General features: G+C 34.3%; 2 protein-coding genes and 1 long non-coding RNA gene across 3 annotated transcripts; 1 reads left to right on the top strand and 2 right to left on the bottom strand.

Annotated features, from left to right (window-relative positions):
- Positions 1-2,760: 2,760 nt before the first annotated feature.
- Positions 2,761-9,083, bottom strand: LOC133677221 (digalactosyldiacylglycerol synthase 1, chloroplastic-like). The gene is made up of 7 exons (XM_062099119.1): positions 8,306-9,083; positions 7,285-7,317; positions 6,245-6,332; positions 4,814-5,295; positions 4,458-4,724; positions 3,949-4,298; positions 2,761-3,561 (listed from the first exon to the last, which is right to left on the bottom strand). The coding sequence occupies exons 1-7, from the start codon at positions 8,933-8,935 to the stop codon at positions 3,030-3,032; spliced, it is 2,382 nt and encodes a 793-aa protein (XP_061955103.1). The 5' UTR covers positions 8,936-9,083; the 3' UTR covers positions 2,761-3,029.
- LOC133677222 (uncharacterized) lies at positions 8,996-9,943 on the top strand. Its single transcript, XR_009835720.1, has 2 exons — positions 8,996-9,133; positions 9,618-9,943. It is a non-coding gene; the product is annotated as an uncharacterized LOC133677222 (long non-coding RNA).
- A 3,944-nt stretch (positions 9,944-13,887) lies between these two features.
- Positions 13,888-16,674, bottom strand: LOC133676864 (uncharacterized). The gene is made up of 9 exons (XM_062098644.1): positions 16,550-16,674; positions 16,345-16,464; positions 16,175-16,242; positions 15,471-15,579; positions 15,313-15,381; positions 15,107-15,164; positions 14,436-14,671; positions 14,265-14,316; positions 13,888-14,160 (listed from the first exon to the last, which is right to left on the bottom strand). The coding sequence occupies exons 1-9, from the start codon at positions 16,550-16,552 to the stop codon at positions 14,093-14,095; spliced, it is 783 nt and encodes a 260-aa protein (XP_061954628.1). The 5' UTR covers positions 16,553-16,674; the 3' UTR covers positions 13,888-14,092.
- Positions 16,675-18,798: the final 2,124 nt, after the last annotated feature.

The raw sequence follows: 18,798 nt of genomic DNA, 5'->3' as shown, positions 1-18,798 counted from the left end.
CCAATTTCAACCAACATTAAAACCTTGATGAATAATTTTGAAACATACGAAAACCTTGAGCCAGGTAATTTTTCTTATAAACTTACACATTTTATTTTATGATTTATTAATTAACGTCTTTTCAATCTAACATGTCTAATTTTTTATTTTGTAGAAAGTTGCATCTAGCAATAGATATAATCAGTTTAAAAATTGAGGCATTTATTGAAAACATATGGTAAAAATACTACTTTTTATTTTTATATATTCTAATTTAATCTATTATGTTATAATTCTAGATTTTAAATTCCAGGTTTTGATGTCAATAGTATTAAGGGATCAAAGTATAGTGTTGTTCTTGATGTGCTTCTTCACTAGAATGATGTGCGCCATAAATATTTATTTTTTTAGCATGCAGTATTTCATGACAATATTATTTATTGTTTCTTTCTAAGCCCTTTAAAAGTAATATTTTGTAATTTAAATTTTAACTTGATGTGTATTATTTAAACTCTCCTACAATAAAAAACTTACTCAAATAAAACAAAAGAAAAATATTATGAAGGCTTGAAGCATATTAAATACCAGACTGACTCTAACAATTTAATATCAATGAATGTAAAAAAAAAAATATAATACACTTTGAAATTTTATAAACAAATAAGGCAATATTAACATTAATTAAAAACCTATTTAAAAGATTAAAACAACAATATAAATTATTTATTTTTTAATTTAAAATAATTAAATTAAACTCGAACCAAACTAAAAATAATCACCAACAAATAATCACCCGTAGCTTATTAACTCAAGGACAAAAATGAGAAGGATGGGTATCAAGACAAAAATTAAGGTAGAATACCCTGTACAGATTGCAGAGCATCGCATAGAATATACGCATTATGCACATTAAAATATTGTAAAATCATGCGACTTGGTAGCATATGCTTGGAAGAAAACAACAATGGTGGCTGCAATCCCACTTTTGAGCCACATTTGAAAGCTATCCTTCTGTCTCCCATTAAAAACTATCAGAATGAGCAGTGGCTGCAATCCCAAAGCCTTACCATGCTCGAAAGCTGCACTTCTTTTATAACATGACCAGCTTATAGGAAATAGATTCATGCATGACAAAATAAAATTACCACAAGGAACAGGAAGGTACATGATCATGTACATAATTATCCTGAACCCCTTGGTACGTATTCTATAATATTCAACTACAAGTTACATACACCAGACATGCATGTACAGATTTCTCTCTTTTAGCTTAAGTATATTCACAAAATGCTGACACCAAGAATCTCATCCACTATCCTCAGAATTATGCACTCATTTTTTCAGAAGTTCTAATGAGCGTAACTTGGATTCCCCAACAGGCCTTGAAAAATTCTGTACATCCATGACAGGGGTGCTTACCTTTTTCATCTTCTTTATAGGCTCCTCTACCAGATGAAGAGTCAATAACAAGAGTAAATGGGGATCACACGCTAAAATGAGAATCATCTCGGTCATTGTGAATCCAGCTACAATTTACTAGCAAGAACATTCATGAAATTTTATGAACGCGCATGAAGCACACAAACAGTAAAGTTAGGGGCCAGCAACACAGTTTGTCTTGTTGAATCAAATTCGTATTTCTCTTTTCAAGATTTATTAATCGAAACAATCTTTATGATAATGAGTGTGAGAGGGTTTAGATCAATCAACCTTGAGAGTCCATACATTCGACAAGCGAAGTCAGTTTGCATCAGCAGCAAAGATGTGCGTTTCTGTAAAGAGAAGCAGCAGCAGCAGACACTACCTTACGTAAACCTACAAAATGGCACAGGAAATGCTAGCGGTGTTTCATTCCCCTCAATATTTACATTTTGTATCAAAAAATTCAAGATAACCGATATCACGGACTGCCTTTTTATTATAATTGATTTGCATGGATGTCAAAACTATAAGCAGATGCTTCTAGCTAGCCTCACAACAGTTCAAAGACAAATTGACTTTACATCAATAAATGAAAAACATTGACGAGAGTTAACCCAAATCGCATATGCTAATCTTATCAGGTCAAATAAAGCTTATCTTATCAAAAGATTCTTCATTAAAATCACTTTGATTCATAAGATCCACTCGCTCTATGCATGAGGTTTTTCAGGGGAAAAAAAAATATTTAGCAAAATTAGCTTTAGGCAGTTGACATGGGTACGTTTGCGACTAGATTTGAGCCCACCAGTGTTGAAGATCCACTGCATTTGAAAACTAAGAATTTTGGATCTTTCTGGTTTTTTGAAACGAAAATCACCGGTTGAAAGTTTAATTCGTGACTATGAAGGTAACTTCTGTTTTCTTTTTCAGCAAAAATATTCTGAAAAGTTCAATTAATCATTAGCTCACTCTCCCTTCAGCTTAATGAATAAAGTGAATTTCATCAGCATATTTTCTCAACCATTCAACCATTTTCAGAAAACCACATCATCAATATCAGATCTCATGGAAAGTTTAAGATCGCCCTAGCTACCCATGACGCAACCTTACTTCTGAGATGAGCAGTAAACATCAACAAACCTCGCAACAGCTAAAAAGTTTCTGCCGCAACATTCAAACCAAACAAACAGTGCCTAGATAATGGTTACAAAATAGTTTTGCTTGCTAATCTTTAAAAAAATATCCAATGGGAAAAGTAGCTCATTCCTATAATAGGGACATGAATTAAAAAGAGGATTGTCAAAATAAGCAAACCAAAAGAGAACGTCAGAAATCAAACAGCAGAATAGCCCACGAATGTACTTCCAACTTGAGTGAGATTTGTCATTGATACCTTCTTACATAAAAGCGCAGTTTACTTGCACTGTGAATTACAATAGTTTTTAGCATCTGCTTGTATCTATTGACAACTAAATACAAAATTTGGAGGTGGCTGTGGAACTTATGCTTCGGATATAAATACATCAATAATGAAAGAAAAATTCCTTTCTACTAGCAAGTTTAACGGTTCCTACATACATTGTGTGATTATTATACAGGAGATTTTTGATACCAACAGTATTATCTACTTACCATCCATAGATGGGATTCTCTACTTGCGGAGGCAAGAGATGGAGGTCTTTACAATGCTGCTTGTCATAGTCCCGTGTCCCAGGTATCGCTCCAGTACACAGCCTAAGAAATTCATTCCCCGTGAGGCAGTAGTGGGCAAACGCCAACCCTCCATCAATCATCTCAGACAGATTAGGCATTGAAACTGCTTTTGTGATGCTCTTTCCATTAGTTTTGCTCAATTTTACATCTTTTTCAGAATCCAAGACTCTATCAAGCTCCGAATACTGCATAAATCTCTGGGTGGCAGCCTCCCATGAGAGGTTGTATCTTTGCTCGGGTGTAAGAGGCTGAGGTTCATTTGCTAATGCTTCCTTAACTCTTGCAACAAAGTCCTCAGATGTCTTGTAAGTCAGACAATTGGGAAATGACCTGAAGTACTCATTAGATGGATGGTCGGCACATACGACAAATTTTCCCATTGCAAGTGCCTCAGCAGTGGCTGTGCAGAGCACATCACTGATACTGGGATTTATGAAAACTTTGTACCTTCAAGCAGAGAAGGAAATGTTAAAAGACTACAGATGGTGAAAACACAGCCACAAAGATTTATGAAAACTTAGTCTCTTCAAGAAAAGAGGAATGTTCCACAAAAAACACAAATAGTTTAAGTAGGGACAAAGACATGCTTCATTCTCTGATGGAGTCATTACTGATCGCACAGCAGGAAAGTTTTCAGCAGGCTAGCTCAAAAAAGAAGCTCTACCTGATCATCACACAAGGTTTTTTTTTTTTTGGCAGTTATATTTCTTGAGTTATTCATTAAAATTGAAGAGATCATCTAGATGCTCTCCTTAGTTCCAATTCTCCTTAGTTCCAATTCACGGTTTGCATTATATGATAAAATACAGAAGACAGCTTCTATCAAATCCTTACCCATGAAGAGAATCATCAGCATGGTCTCTTCCTTTAAGAAAGTTGAGATTCAAATCCAATCTTTTCGCTGTAATCTGAACTTCATTTGCATCCTCTCCATTTCCGAATACATCTAATTTGAAGCCATCCAGCTCATTCTTGTGTTTTGCCAGCAAATCTATCAACTCCTTGTATCCCTTGGCCCATACCATCTTGCCTAAGAAATATGCTCCTTTTGAGAAGGCTTGCTGCCCAAGTTCCCTTTCAGCTGCAACTTTTTCCCCAATTTTCAAAAATTTTGGATTCACACCATGAACATTGCAAATGACAGACTTCGGTAAATCCTGGGTGGCAGCAGAGAGGCGAAGAACCTGAAAATGTGAACATGAAACAATTTAATCCAAGTAATAGGATGAACATTCCAAAAATCTGCTCATTGTATGGTTAACACTACAATAGCAACAACAAAAAATTGTGAAGCCACCTTCAATATCCAATGATCAGAAAATCCAAGAAAGTAGTCAATTTACCTTGTGGCAGTATGCTCGTGTGACCAAGTTGTTTATGTGTTTGACAAGGAAAGCTTGGAGAGCCCCATTCTTCTCCCTCTTGATGTATTCTAGATAATTTGTGTGGACAACTCCAACAACATGATTGAACTTATCAGTCCAGCGCTTTCCATGGTGATACCAATTCAGGTGTTCTGGTTCTTCCAGGATGGCAATGTCAGCATCCTTTGACGGAACAAACTTGGAAGTATCCCCGGCAGGTATTATGCTTCTCCTTTCTTTTGAGAACTACAGAACAACGAGAACAAAAATGTCACTTGTTTTCTACTTCGATACTATGAACAAGATGGTGCGTATTTTGATTATCAATCAGCTACCTTTCCTGGATAAAAGGAGATCTTAAAATCTGCTTTAAAGCCAACCCTTTCCTCAAGCCAGTTACGTATATAATTCTCCTGCTCTTCTGGTGAAGTAAAAGTGAGATTATTGGGATAAACTAGTTCTTGATCTGACTTACAAAGCCATGGAACCAGCAGAGTAACATTTTGCTTTTCAGACTTTGCTAAATATGCTGCTCGAAAAAGTGGATTAACAGCTGTTCCAGTCATCCATGGAAGGCTAGCAGTTGTGACAATGGCAACATGTCTCTTCCCGTCAGATGGGTGATGCTTTGATGAGTCAGTCCAAAAGCCTCCATCATAACAATGCCCTGTGCTTTGAAGAACACTCGCTATTCTTAAATCCAGTTCATCATTTGCATTCTCATCAAGGAGGGTCGATTTTCCTGAAGACAGTGAGGGCAACAAAAATTGGTTCTTGCGTTTTCTGCACAAGCCCTCCACTATCTTGTCACAAACATCTGAATCACAATGAGAACACTACAAAACTCAAACTGTATACAGGTCAACTAATATACAATAAGCATGTTTTCCAGAAAGATGAAAGGTATCAGTATCACATAAACAATTATTTGAAAGATATGATACTATATCAGTTTCCCAAAGGAAGAGAATATCAACAATTATAAAAGTAGTTGTTTTCAGAAGTGACCATTTACAAATGGATTTAGAAGCATTTTTTCTTCAAGAGATGCAAATGGATGATGTAATCTTCCATATCTGGTGCTCCCAGTAGTGAATACCAACATCATAGAGAAAATTATGAGAGGGCATGAGGCAGGGGTTCAATTTTCCCATAGTTGTGAAAACTCCAACATAAGTATGAAAATCACAACCTGGCCTGGTGTATTTTTAAGAAAAACCTCAGAGGGAACACAATCCACCTCATATATTCACTACCCTCCTCCCAGAAATTCTACCCTCCTACAAAAAGATAGACCCAAAACGTATTACTCCATTTTTTTCTTGCAAGACAACATTCTTAACTTTTTTAAGCATTAAGAATTATAATTTAGCATCCACAATGCAATCGAATCAGTAACATTGGTATGAAAAATCTTAATCAAATGAGGATTAATTGATCTGATGATGATTATCCAATTAACAGCATCCTTTTAATTTTCATTGCCATTAGAAAATTGGAACTACTCATAAATTTTCCACAGAAAAGAGCATGAACATAAGAGCATGAAATGAATTAAGGTCATTCCTACTACCAGAATATAAAGATCTCTTCAGGTACACAATAGAACGACATTCAAGAATAGTCCAGCTAATGAAGCAGTATTGGCAAAAATATTACATTCACAAGAGAGTAAGCATGCATGCAATAATATGCCTTTGCACCCAAAGTGGAAGTTCAGACTAAAATAAAAATTAAATAAATAAATAAACCCTCAAGTTGCTTACCTTTTCTAACACCAAGCTGATCCAAGAATGGCTCAGATTGCCTGACCAAATATGCCAAAAGCTCAGGTACATCCAGTGGTGGTACTTCCTGCATCAGGCATACACAAGCAAACATTTGGCATATTACTTATTATTCAAATAAACATCTCAAAAGATAGTAATAATAACAGATTATATTCAATTTTTCCCACGTGAACATTCAGAGGCCAAACAGCTTGTGTACACTGTAAATAATGGAGTCTGCTTTGTATGATGGTTCAAGATTGGGGTGTTTCTTGACTCGAAAACGTCTTATCAGTCCTAAGTTAAGAAGTAGCCAAGCTTAGCAAGGTTCTAGCTTTCCAAACAGGCTCAAAGTGGAGCCTGGGGAGTCTGTGGTCTACAAAACAAAATGGATAAGCCTGATCAAGAGACTTAGTATGCTCTTACAATTTCAAATCAAGAGATCACCATGAGCAGCAATCCTTTGGTGCCTTTGTATATATTTGCTTTTATTTATCAGAAAAGAGAAAAGGAAGACTAAGTGCAGTACCCTCCAGCTAATAGCCCAGAAACTTCAAAATCATTTACTAAGGCAAGAGCATATCAACCTGCAATATTTTTTATATTTACAAATATTAAATGACAGATTAAAAAAAATGAATTTCAAAAGGTGTTAGCATATTATAGATAATTTTCCACAAGAATGTCTTAGCAGCATAGATGCTAAGTTCATTCCTCCTGGTTGGAGTGACATTAGAGCTACCACTAAAACTGTCTTTTACTCTGTTTATTTTCTTAAATGGATAATTTGATTCTAAGCTGTCCAAGTCATTTTACGATGGGTTTAAGTGGTCTCAGCATCCAGTGTCATCAATTGCTTCCAAGCCCAAGGACACAAACTTCAGGTAGGAAACTGATTTTAAGATGCGATTGGACTTGCCTAATTCATCACGACTTGAGCTTTAGTCTAATGAATGCAAAACTTGAACGTCTCACTTTCTGGAAAACATGTCAGCAATTAGATTTAATGTGATAGACTATACAGGTAGGCATCTAACCTTTGACTCCTGAGGCTCCTTGCGGATTGCTTTCTGAAAAAACAGAGATGGATAGCTGGTTAAGAGAATGAAAACAGCTTATGATCATCAAATGAATATCAAAGAAAGCAAAATATGCAATGATGATTCCAAACCATGATATTATACAGTAACTGCAAGATTTTACCAAGCTTAAGTATCAAACGTCAAGCCAAGGGAGAATGTTTTGGTGTTTATTTGCACTCAAATGTCAATCTAATTGCATTCAGTGGAAGGAATGTCTCCATGAGGGATTAACACATTTCCTTGAGATTTGAAAGCAAACCCTGCATCCATGTCACCCAGACCTTGACTACCTTATTAATGTCAGACATGTTTACATGAATTCCTCCTAACTGGGAACTGCACACTCCACACTAAGAGCAAATCTCCTGAAGATGAACTCTGAACTTGACCAGGTACAACAAACTAGATAGCAGCACGCATGTTAACATAGCATTTCATAGAACTGACAGCAGCACTGAACATGAACTTAAAAGTTTACATGATGAAATTAGGATCCTATGGTTAATGGTTAACCTTCCTAATAAACAAAGATATTAAGAACGCAACATCATCAGGCCTTTTAACATTAATTAAAGATCAGTCATTCCAAGAAAGTTTCTGCTTTTACACAAGGCCTTTACAGCCCCCCTCGCCTGCTTCAAATGTTATAGCAAAAATTTCTACTTGAGCTAATGTTTCATTAAAAGACCTTTAAATTTGTTGTTTAACCATAGAGTGATCAAAATAAACATCCAATAAACTTTTGAGTGGTATCATATATAGTCGTTTAGATTTATCGATCTAACAAAAACCAATAAAGAGACCAATAAAACCCTTTATCCAAAATAAAAACTCTATCAGACACTCCAAACTAAATCCCTAATTTCCAAAGTCTCACGAAAGTTTTAAAACTCAAAATTCCTGAATTTCTCATCCAAACAGTTGAATAAACCAAACCACAATTTAAAAAAAATAGCAGTAATAACAGAAAACATACCAAGCTAGACTTCAGTTTCTCCACAAACTCACTATTCTTAAACCCGCCAAATATCTCACCAAACTCACTTTTCTTCTCCAATTCCCTAAACTTCCTTTTCAGAACACGTATTGGTTCCCATTCCCCGAATTGCCCTCCCCCTTCCTCCTTCCCCTCCCCCCAGAATTCCCTAAACCCCAATTTCCTCCTCCTATCAAATCCCACAATCCCACCCCTAAAATCATCCTCCCCCTCCGCCACAATTGCATTCTTTATCGCCGACAAATCAATCCCTAACTTCGCTGTAGGTCCCCACTTCTCTAAAACTTTCTTACTTATCTCCGGCGCGGAATAAACTCTCCGAATTTCGGAAATTTTTGGCTGCAACTTCTTCACAAAATCGATTTCTGTGGGCGAAGTAGAGGGTTTGAGCGGTGAAGGTACAGAGAAAGATGCAATTGAAGCTGAATTGAAGAAGTTTTCGATTTCGCGATCGAATGAGTTGGCTAAGTTCTTGAATGAGTTGGCTCGTGCTCTCATGAGTTGGAGATCCGCGTCAGCCGAGTCACGGACCTCTTTCCATCCTCGTGAGATTAAAGAGAAAGCCGTGTTGTTGCTATTGGTTCTTGTTGATGTTGAAGTTGCTTCCATTGTTCAGTTTGTACAATTAGGGTTTCCCAATTTCTTAAATTTTGGATTTTTTTTTTTTTTTTTTTTTTTTGCAGAGAGTTTTTCGTGGAAGGGAAACACTGAAGAGACGTCAATCTGCAGAGAAACGAGGAAGGAGAGGGTTTCTTTCTGTTTTTTAAAGGTTCTCAACGGCTAAGAGTTAGTGATGTTTTTAATTTGGTAAGAATACATTTCAGTCTCACAATTAAATATATTATTTCAATTAAACTCATAAGGCTTGTTTGTTAGGAATTAATATTAATATTACAGGTTATTTAAACCAATTTTTTACTGTAATTGAAATTTTAATTTAATTAATAAATAAGTTGAATTTATATATTTAGAAGAGATGAAATTTATTTTATTTTATTTCATATATTATTCTCCTCACCTCATTTTATTTCTTTAAAAATCTCGATAATTAACATAATATTTAATAAAAAAAACAACAATGTATTATCAAACAAACAAGCCTAATGAAAGATGATAATGATAGGAATATATATATATATATATATATATATATATATATATATATATATTTCCTAATGAAAGGGTAAAAATGGGTAAAAATTGTTCGATTTTGGAAGACGGATACTCAAACGAAAACATTATACACAGCTGGGATACTGATTTGTAATTGTCCTTTTTTATTTTCTATAAGGTTCTGGAAGTGAAACACGTGGTTGGACATGTAGGATCTTAGAGGGAGGGGAGATTTCGGCGGGTGATGACGTGGGGTCGTCACATGGGATAGTGAGGTGGCAGGAAGAGATTGGGCAGGGTAGATTCTTCCGCGAATTATCTGTCGGCTCATACGAATATTCTGGCTTAAAGGATATGCTGCCAAGGAGCGTGCATGGGTGAGGGTGCGTGGAAGGTTGATGGATTTCCACCGTTCAAATTAGCTTCATTTCCATTATATATAGTTTGCATTATATACGGTTGCTTTAATAGTTAAACCTGAGTGGGAGCTCGACTCAGTTGCGCGCTGGGATTAAATGGGTGTTTGAAATTTTTTAAAATATTTTTTATTTAATATATTTTAAAATTTATTTTTGATATTATTACATCAAAATAAATTAAAAATACTAAAAAATTATTAATTTAAAGTAAAAAAAAATTACTTTTTTCAAAAATATTTTTAAAACACAAAAATTAACAGATCCTAAGAATTAGGCAAGTACATTCAAGCTAATTCAAAAAAAATTAAAAAATCAATCGATACTTTTAGTTTTTATAAAAAAAAAACTATATCTAGACTTAGTTTAATAACTTTAGTTATTACAGGGTGACTTTATTATTTGTGTTTAATTTTAGAATTAATCACTAACATATTAAAAAAAAATAACAATGTTCCTGGATGCTTAGCTTAGAGTCTTCCAAGGCAGAAGATGTTCGATTGTCGGCCAGCCAAATGCATTTCCAAAGAGGTTTTTCTAGGGTTCCAATCACATCTTGAAAGTGTAGATAAAGACAAAATTGAAGAGTGGCAAGCCCTTAAACAAGTTATTCGAGTTGACACAGACATGAGTGGCTTGCTATATCCCATTTGTGTTTGTGGGCTAAATTAAAACTCGATCCCATCATTCTTTTGTTCCTTCTGTTCTTCGCCGTCCATGTCAAGAATCAAGATCCTGGATGCTTCAGGATTCTACTGTTAGATCAACATCACTACAGACATTTTGATCTTGTTCAAAGATAGGTCACCTCCTAGCCGAGCAGCGATCGAGCCAATGGAATTCTACCCAAAAAGTTGCTGTTTATTGGCCCTCCATCCATGTCATAAAGATAATGTTAAATTCAAACTCCATGTATTTGTTATATACATACTACATTGAGGAGTTGTGATCTTTTAGGAATAGTTAATCCCAATATCTATTTTCTTATGATGATAATTTAACATTAGTAATAAATCCTGCATTTCTAAAATGGCAGAAAAATAATCAATTTGTACTAATATGGTTAAATATTACTATATTTTTAATAATGTTTTTTCTAGTGTTTATGGCTTAAACACTGTAAAGCAAGGTTAGACTCATTTTGCACACAGGTTTGCTCCTCATACCTGAAGTGTCAGCTTCAGCCACTTAGTAAGGAACTAAGAATTGTTCTAAACATCTTCTCATTGCAAAAAATTTGGTTAATCAATTTGTTGTGGTAAAAAACCTAGTTGAAGAAGAACATCTCATTGCATATATTATTATTAGGGATTGCATTCCTCTTACAATTCTTTCATCACTACACTAAGTTTTTCTACCACAAATTAATCCATCATCTTTCAGGTATTTCAAAAGCTGATTAACTATGTTACCAAATAGAACATTAATATATGATTGTTTTTTGTATGATTTAAAAAAATCTATAAATTAAACCTTTTTAAATTCAAGTTTTTACTATTATTTAAATTCAAGTTTCTAAACATCTTCTCATTGCATCCACCTTCTCACAACAACACACTCAATCTATGACCACTAGATTTCATACCAATTCTTTTAAACCAAAAGCCTTTAATGATTACCAATTTTATTATACCAAATATTATCTCCAAACCTTTATTTCCATATAAATACCCTTTAAACCTCATATCCATAACCAAATAATTAAGAACCAGTATTAGAACAATATTGCCATATAGATGGAATGCGATGTAACCATCTTTAACCAAATGAGTCATGCACGGGTTTATAATATCAAACAACATTCAAATAGGAGCATTGATAGATTTAAATCTCACCTTATATCCTAAGGTTCTGACAAATAAGATGATGTAGACTACACCGAAACATTTAGTTTTATTATTAAACTAGTTATAATTTGTTTGATTTTTATATCAGCAACTCATTTTTATTGGTTTTCGTTAGGGGTAAGTAAAAAAACCGAAAAATCGAGAAAACCGGAAAAAAAAAACCGAACTGTGAAAAAAACTAATTATACCGATTAAAATTTTGAACAAACCGAACCCAAACCGAAAAAAACCAGAAAAAAACCGAGTAAAACCTGAAAAAACCAAGCCAAACCGAATCAAAACCAAGCCAAACCAGTTCGAACCGGTTTTGTCCTAAAAAACCAAACCGAAACCGGTCGGTTTGAACCGGTTTCGGTTCGGTTTCGGTTTTTTAAAAAAAAAAATTCAGTTTGGTTATTTTTTTTTGATAAAAAACGAATCGAACCGAAAAGAATCACCCCTAGTTTTTGTAGTACCTTGATATGTCTAATGCATTTTTTTCATGGCTATATTGAGGAAGAAGTTAAGTTTATGTGGGCAACCTAAAAGGTTTAAGTACTATAAGTACCATATGCTTCATTATAAACTATTACAAGCTCATCTAGAGCTCAACTTTAGTGGTTCAGATATTAATCACTCCTTATTTTATATGTATAAACAATCTTTTTGCATATTTATGTTTATCTATGTAGATAGTATTGCTGTTATAAGAAATAACATGAGTGTCATCATAGGATTAATCCATGAACTTGGTAAGGGTTTTGCAGTTAAATATCTAGGCAGTCTCTTCTATTTCTTGGGTATTTAGGCTTTACACAATGTTCACGACCTTTCTCTCCGTAAGAGAATATATATTAGTGACCTTCTCTCCATTGCACTTATGTGCTCATTATTTATTAAATTTATTAATATTATATACTTTAAAGAAATTGCAATATTTAATCTATCCTTATAAATTTAAGTGCTTTCAACATATAGGGTTATTGTTGAATCTTCTTTAAAGTCATATATTCTGATCCAAACTAAAGAAAATATTCTCAAACGAGATACTCAATCCTAATTTAATTTATTAAAAAATAACCACGAAGAAAAAATAATTTTTGGACAATATAACAATTCCTTCTGCTTTCAATTTATATTTTTAATAGATCGTGTCGATTGAGTGTTTCGAAGGAAAGTATTTTTGTTAATTTGTATAAAAATATATAATGTATCGTTGTCCATCGAGCAGAATACGTTTTTGAGAATGGCTTTGGTTGTCATAATGTATTCGAGAACAACAGTGAAGACTTCGCTATTTATTGCAGAACTGGGATTCTTGTTGTGGATCAAGGAACGATGGGACAGACCAGCCGTCTCCATCGAAGGGGGGGCTCTTGCAGTCAAAGCGTCTTGTGACCACCAATATTTATGGGATGGCAGCAGCAGCAGCCGTTGGGGTTTATTGTGCTAGCAGGAATGCTGCCTACAAGGTGCCAGTAGAAGATTTGACCAGGAGGCTTGCAGGTGGCAACAGCCCTGCTCCTGGTGAATGCACCCCGAATTACAGCAACATCAATCCAGGCGACTCAATTGCTTGCCTCCCAGCAAGCATTTAAATTTTATTTCTTGATCTGGTCAATAAATGGTTTCGGGCTAGGAATCCCTCTACATGATGTACCTTCTTCTAAGCTTGAAAACACTTCATCATTGTCCATTTTTTTCTATTTTATACTGATTAGGAAGCGTCTCTATAAGCATTTAAAATATGTAACAAGCTAAGCTGGTTATGAATAAAAATATTGACCCATCGATTAAAGGATGAGAAATCTTAAAATGAAGGGCAATGGATGTGATTTTCTAGTGACCACCACCCAAGGTCAAGGGGAAGGTTGCTTCCTACAGGACGGGTCCTAGATGCAGAAAACAATAGAAATTATACGCTCGCTCGAAATTCTTGGTAGGTACGAGCTCCCTCTCATACTGTCCGAGTGATGTGATAGCACCGGAAAATGTTCATTGATGAGCAACGAGGGTTTAAACAGTTTGATAGACCTGTGGCCGTGTTTTACGAGCCCCAAATGCTGCATGGAGGTGCATGATATGCTTGCTTCTCACTGCTCCCTTTCTGCAGAGATGACTAATCTGTTTCACGTTCAAAAAACAATGGCCTTGCTTACTAGCAAACCCAACAAGAAAGCAATCAAAACATAATAAACCACCAAGAAGAAGGGTAATACTCAGTAATCTGATGCAAAATTGGAATACCACGGGGGGTATGAATTCCATGTTACAAAGAACGCTTAAATCAACACGAAAGGACAAAATGGGGATCAACTACACAAAATATGAAACAATGCGTTTGGGTGTCAGGAAAACACAGCTTAGAAGTTTCCTTCAAAGACAGTTCCTTCTATTTTATTATTGATCTCCTAAACAAGTAGAACTGCATTTATACATCCGTCATTCTCTGGGTTATTTGTTACTTGAGCATATTTCCCTGCATCAACCCCATAGAAAGCCAAATTAGCAAAGCAATTGAAAGGAGCGATTATAGTTGAAACAATATCCGCATTGAAACCAAGTTTGGCCGGCCAGACTTACCCCAAACAACTTTACCAGCTGGTGTGACAAGACCTAATTCACTGACATTCACCTGAAATTTGAAATGATGAGAAATAAGTGGTCAGGCAACGCCAAACAAGAAATATAACTATATAACAGGCTCACGGAGATAAATTGGTATTTGAGAGAGGGGGGGGAAGAGGTATTTACCTCAATGATAGTTCCCTTAGTAATCACACCGAGAGATGTGTATGTAGGGCCATTAGGGTTTTTCTTTACTCCAATGATCTCAAGGTTGAAGGTGCACTTGAGCTCAGGGTGTGTCACATGAGCCTTGGTGAATCGCAACCCTGTAGGACGAATAAAACGCTCATACTTGGGAGGTTTTCTTGTAAAACCTGGTCCTACAAATGTGGCCTTAGTAACCATTCTCTTCCACTGCTTGGCTGCAAAAGATAGCCAAAAACATTACGGTCATTTCTAGGCTAACATCTCTCGGATGTTTTAACATAATACAAAACCTCAAATGTACATGAAAATATTTATCTTTGTACATGCACATAAACACTAGCCTCATGCATGGGTTAAAAAAAGGATTACAATGTGGGGTACAAAGTCAGGATTTCTATACTTATTCTTTTTAATCTGTGAACTAATAGTTTATCACCCCAGTTTCCTAACTGACCACACCCTGAATTATATGTTACCTTAATTCAGGTATCAAATTATTTTTATCAACAAGCCAATGGTGTTCAACCCACATTCCTAACTGACCATAAGCTGAATTGAATGTGATCCAAATTCAGGTGTATGTGCGATTTGTCTAATAAGAATTTAAGAGGTGCTTCATGATGAACGGAGAAAATTTGCAAAGTGCTTACTCTTCCGTTTGCCAGATCTAATAACTTTAAACATCTCATCCTCTGCAACAGGCCTCACCTAAAGAAAGAAAAGGACTTCCAAGTGAGACACTAATAATCATTCAAAGTGTTGAGCAATCAGCATATTCAAGCAATAATTCATAATGGAGAATAAGTCAGAGAGGCACATGATGGAGATGCTAAGGAAAAATTGAACTCCATCTTACCTTAGGTAGAGGGACCTCCCATTTTCCAGCCTTCTCTTTCCTCTTTTGCTTTATACTGTTGCTAAGAATCTACATATAGCACCATGTCACATATTTTATTTCCGAACATGTAAGAATAAGAGAGATGATTTATAGTCATATCAGCCAAAAAGCATTACCTTTGCTCGTGTAGTGTTTTCACGATCCAACAGATAGGCAGGAACAGCTCCATCGTGAACATCATCATCCACCTTGCGCCTAGATGTTGACTCCTCATGCATAGCCAATCTGTTGACATGATACAGAATTATCCACATGCATAACTGGCAATAACTGCTTGCTTCATGAAGAGAATATGTAAAAGTAACTAGACAATGTTGACATCCCAATGCTGCATAACCACAAGCTAATATATGCAAAACCCAATTTTACAAGAAAATATAATTGTGAGGATGCATCTCCTTTGCATGTATTCCGACCAAAACTTACACAAATGTTTTAACAGCAAGAGAAAGGCAAACGAGAGAGAAGTACTCTGAAACATAAAGCCAACAACTTTAAAACCGATTCCTAGCTTACAAATCAAATTCCCTAGCTAAAGCCAATAGATAACCACCGCACTTCTCACCTTTGGCACCACCAAGTAATCATACACAGAAATAATCTCTGTAATCCTAACCAGCTACGCAAAACTGCTAAACAGCCATACTATGAGAAATGAAACACGACTTAAGACATTAAAATTGATGTCTCCAATTCGCGGTAAAAAATGAATTTCAATACGAAAAGAAGAGCACATCATCACCAATAGAAACATACTAGTTTCGTATAATCAAAACTTAATTACCAACAACTTGATCAGTATGATTAAGAAAAGACTAACGTTTTCTTCATGAGAGCCTTCTCAGCATAATTTTTCTTGGCGATCATCTTTCCCTTAATACCCAAAGCCTGTTCCCATCCAACCACAAAAATAACAAAAACAGTCACATTAAAATCAAACATGAAACAGCAAATTCAAGAAAGAAAAAAGGTGTAAAAGACAAAGAGGACCTTCTGGGCTCTCTCAGAGTGTTTGTGGACTTCACGCGCCTCCTTCTTGCGCTTACGCTCGAAATGATCGAGGCGGTATCCATGCCTCTTCCTGTGCAGCTCTATGTAATCTCCTTGCGGCTACACAAATCAAATCAAGTCAAATCAAATCAAACTAAAGTATTCTTGATCAGTCACAGAAGAGAAGAGCTTATCAGAGGTAAACCATGGTGCCTTCACTTCGAGTTTACAAAGAGTGTTTTCCTTTTTCCCCTTTTTTTTTTTGTGCGTGTGAGTGTGAGGAAGGAGGGGAGAGAAACCCTAATTTGGGGTTTTGAAAGTGTGGATCCGTGCAAGGTTGCTAGCTGACAATGTATTGGGTCGGTGCAATATTTGGGCTAAACCGAATGGAGGCTGGTTGGGCTGACTTGGGCTTTTATATATATATATATATATATATATATATAGGTAGTTTTGGACTTAGTGGGCTACAAATTGGGTCAAAAAATATCGTTCCTACCAGGGGCCTTTTGAGGGTAGCATCCTCATATTATCAGGGGCCTCTCTTCTTTCGACCAGAGCTTTTTAGCAACCCTTGGAATTTTTAGGACATGATTGGAAATATAGTGAAATCATGTTCTCTTAAGTTTTAAATTATTTTTATTCAAAATTAAATTTTTTAGATTTGTAGATTTTTTTAATGTGTTAATATTAAAAATAATTTTTTTAAAATAAAAAATATTATTTTGATGCATTTCTAAACAAAAAAATACTATGAACCACAATTACTATCACAATCTTAAAATAATCTTTAATCTAGACTCAAAATGGGATGTGCCAAATTTAAATCAAGATATACCAAATTTAAACTCTAATATACCCTTTTAGTAATTAATTTTGGTAGAATTGTTTGTCAATTGAGGAACATAAGAGTGATTTCGATGCAAATTGATGAAAATATTTTTTAAGTCAATAAAATACAAATAAAAAGATATGAAAAAAACTATATGTTGGTGTGAGGATTCGAGCTTGGGTAAATTTAATTACATGTGAAAACTATAATGTATAGTGTGCATGAAAATTGAAAACTATATATATTGTAATGATTTAGATAGTGATCATATATAGAATTTGATTGGTCTATTGTATGAACCAATTTTTATTTGATGCCTTGTAAGCATTCTTATTTCTTTATACTTTTCTCTGTGGAAAAAAATAAAAGAAGATTTAAAACAATATAAAAGTATTTATATCGTTTTATTAAGAGTGAAGATCCTCTTAATTTTATAGTTTTTAATTCTAATAAAAATATAATTAAACATATAAGATTCCAAAATGTTATATTATCACTCATTATTATTTATTTAATTAAATTTAAGTAAAGTTATATAAAATAATTAATTAAAATTGATAGAATAATTAATAAGAAATAGTGACAAAACGATGAAATGGATTATCATGTGGCATTAATTAGTTTACAAGTTTTTTCAAATTTATTAAAAAATAATTTTTTTTATTAACATGGGTGTCCTGGTTAACTTGTGCACACCTCGATTAATCTCACGCGTCCTAAAGTTAACAACCATGTAAATCTTTAGTGATCTTGAAGTTTGTGGGACTCGAACTAATAACTTTTAGAGAATAAATCTAAAATCTAACATGTTGAATTACATCTCTCAGAATTAAAAATAATTTTATTTATGTGGTGTAACAATACTAGCTAGGATCAGTGCCCATCCAAATCCTCATAATGATTACATCATCAATAAATATGTTGATTTTAAACCTGCAATGATCGATCTGTGGGCTATTCCATGAATTTGACAAAATAAGAATTAAATTATCATCAATTAATTCTACATTTATAAGATATAGCAAATTGGAACCAAATTATAAATGAATGAAATCATAGAAAAGAGATTCAATATAAGTGAATTATATAACCAAACCAAGCTATCTGAATATATTTTTTATATGATATGTAAAACTCTTAAAACATAATAGGCATATCCTTAATTAAATATGCCAACGCTATATAAACAGCAACTTTTTATCAACTAATATTAAATCCAAAAAAAAAACACCAAATTAACATGTGCCCTAAAATTAACATGTGCAAAATTTTATTGAATTATGCAACCAAATCTATTACATGAACATAATTTTGATAATTTTTGTAATGAACTTATAATGGGCTAACATAATCATTTTAATTCAATTAATTTCATTTAGTAAAAATTTTAAAAAAAAAATCATCAAATAAACCCTAAAGAAAATACTTTTAAAAATTAAATTCAAAGTGACAAATGACTAATGTTACGAGAAAATGTGGGAATTCTAAATGAACTTAGAAATCAAATCAAATTAACTGAGTTTTTGTTGAGAGATTCCATAAAGAACTCAAAGAATAAGATGCTAAATTTTTTTGAAAACTGATTTCTTAGAATAGAGCATTTTAGTCCAATAAAATTGACT

This window comes from Populus nigra, chromosome 17 (assembly GCF_951802175.1).
Source record: "Populus nigra chromosome 17, ddPopNigr1.1, whole genome shotgun sequence".
Lineage (NCBI taxonomy): Eukaryota > Viridiplantae > Streptophyta > Magnoliopsida > Malpighiales > Salicaceae > Populus > Populus nigra.
Note: the sequence above shows the minus strand (reverse complement) of the source record. Positions and strands in the feature narration are given on the sequence as shown.

Coding starts and splice junctions, on each gene's coding strand:
- LOC133677221 (XM_062099119.1), bottom strand. CDS start 8,935: ATGGAAGCAACTTCAACATCAACAAGAACCAATAGCAACAACACGGCT. Junction 6,333..7,284: donor AGGAGCCTCAGGAGTCAAAG/GTTAGATGCCTA, acceptor TGCCTGATGCAG/GAAGTACCACCACTGGATGT. Junction 5,296..6,244: donor TCAGCTTGGTGTTAGAAAAG/GTAAGCAACTTG, acceptor ATTGTGATTCAG/ATGTTTGTGACAAGATAGTG.
- LOC133676864 (XM_062098644.1), bottom strand. Junction 14,672..15,106: donor TAGATCTGGCAAACGGAAGA/GTAAGCACTTTG, acceptor TATCTTTTGCAG/CCAAGCAGTGGAAGAGAATG. Junction 14,161..14,264: donor AGCTGGTAAAGTTGTTTGGG/GTAAGTCTGGCC, acceptor GGGTTGATGCAG/GGAAATATGCTCAAGTAACA.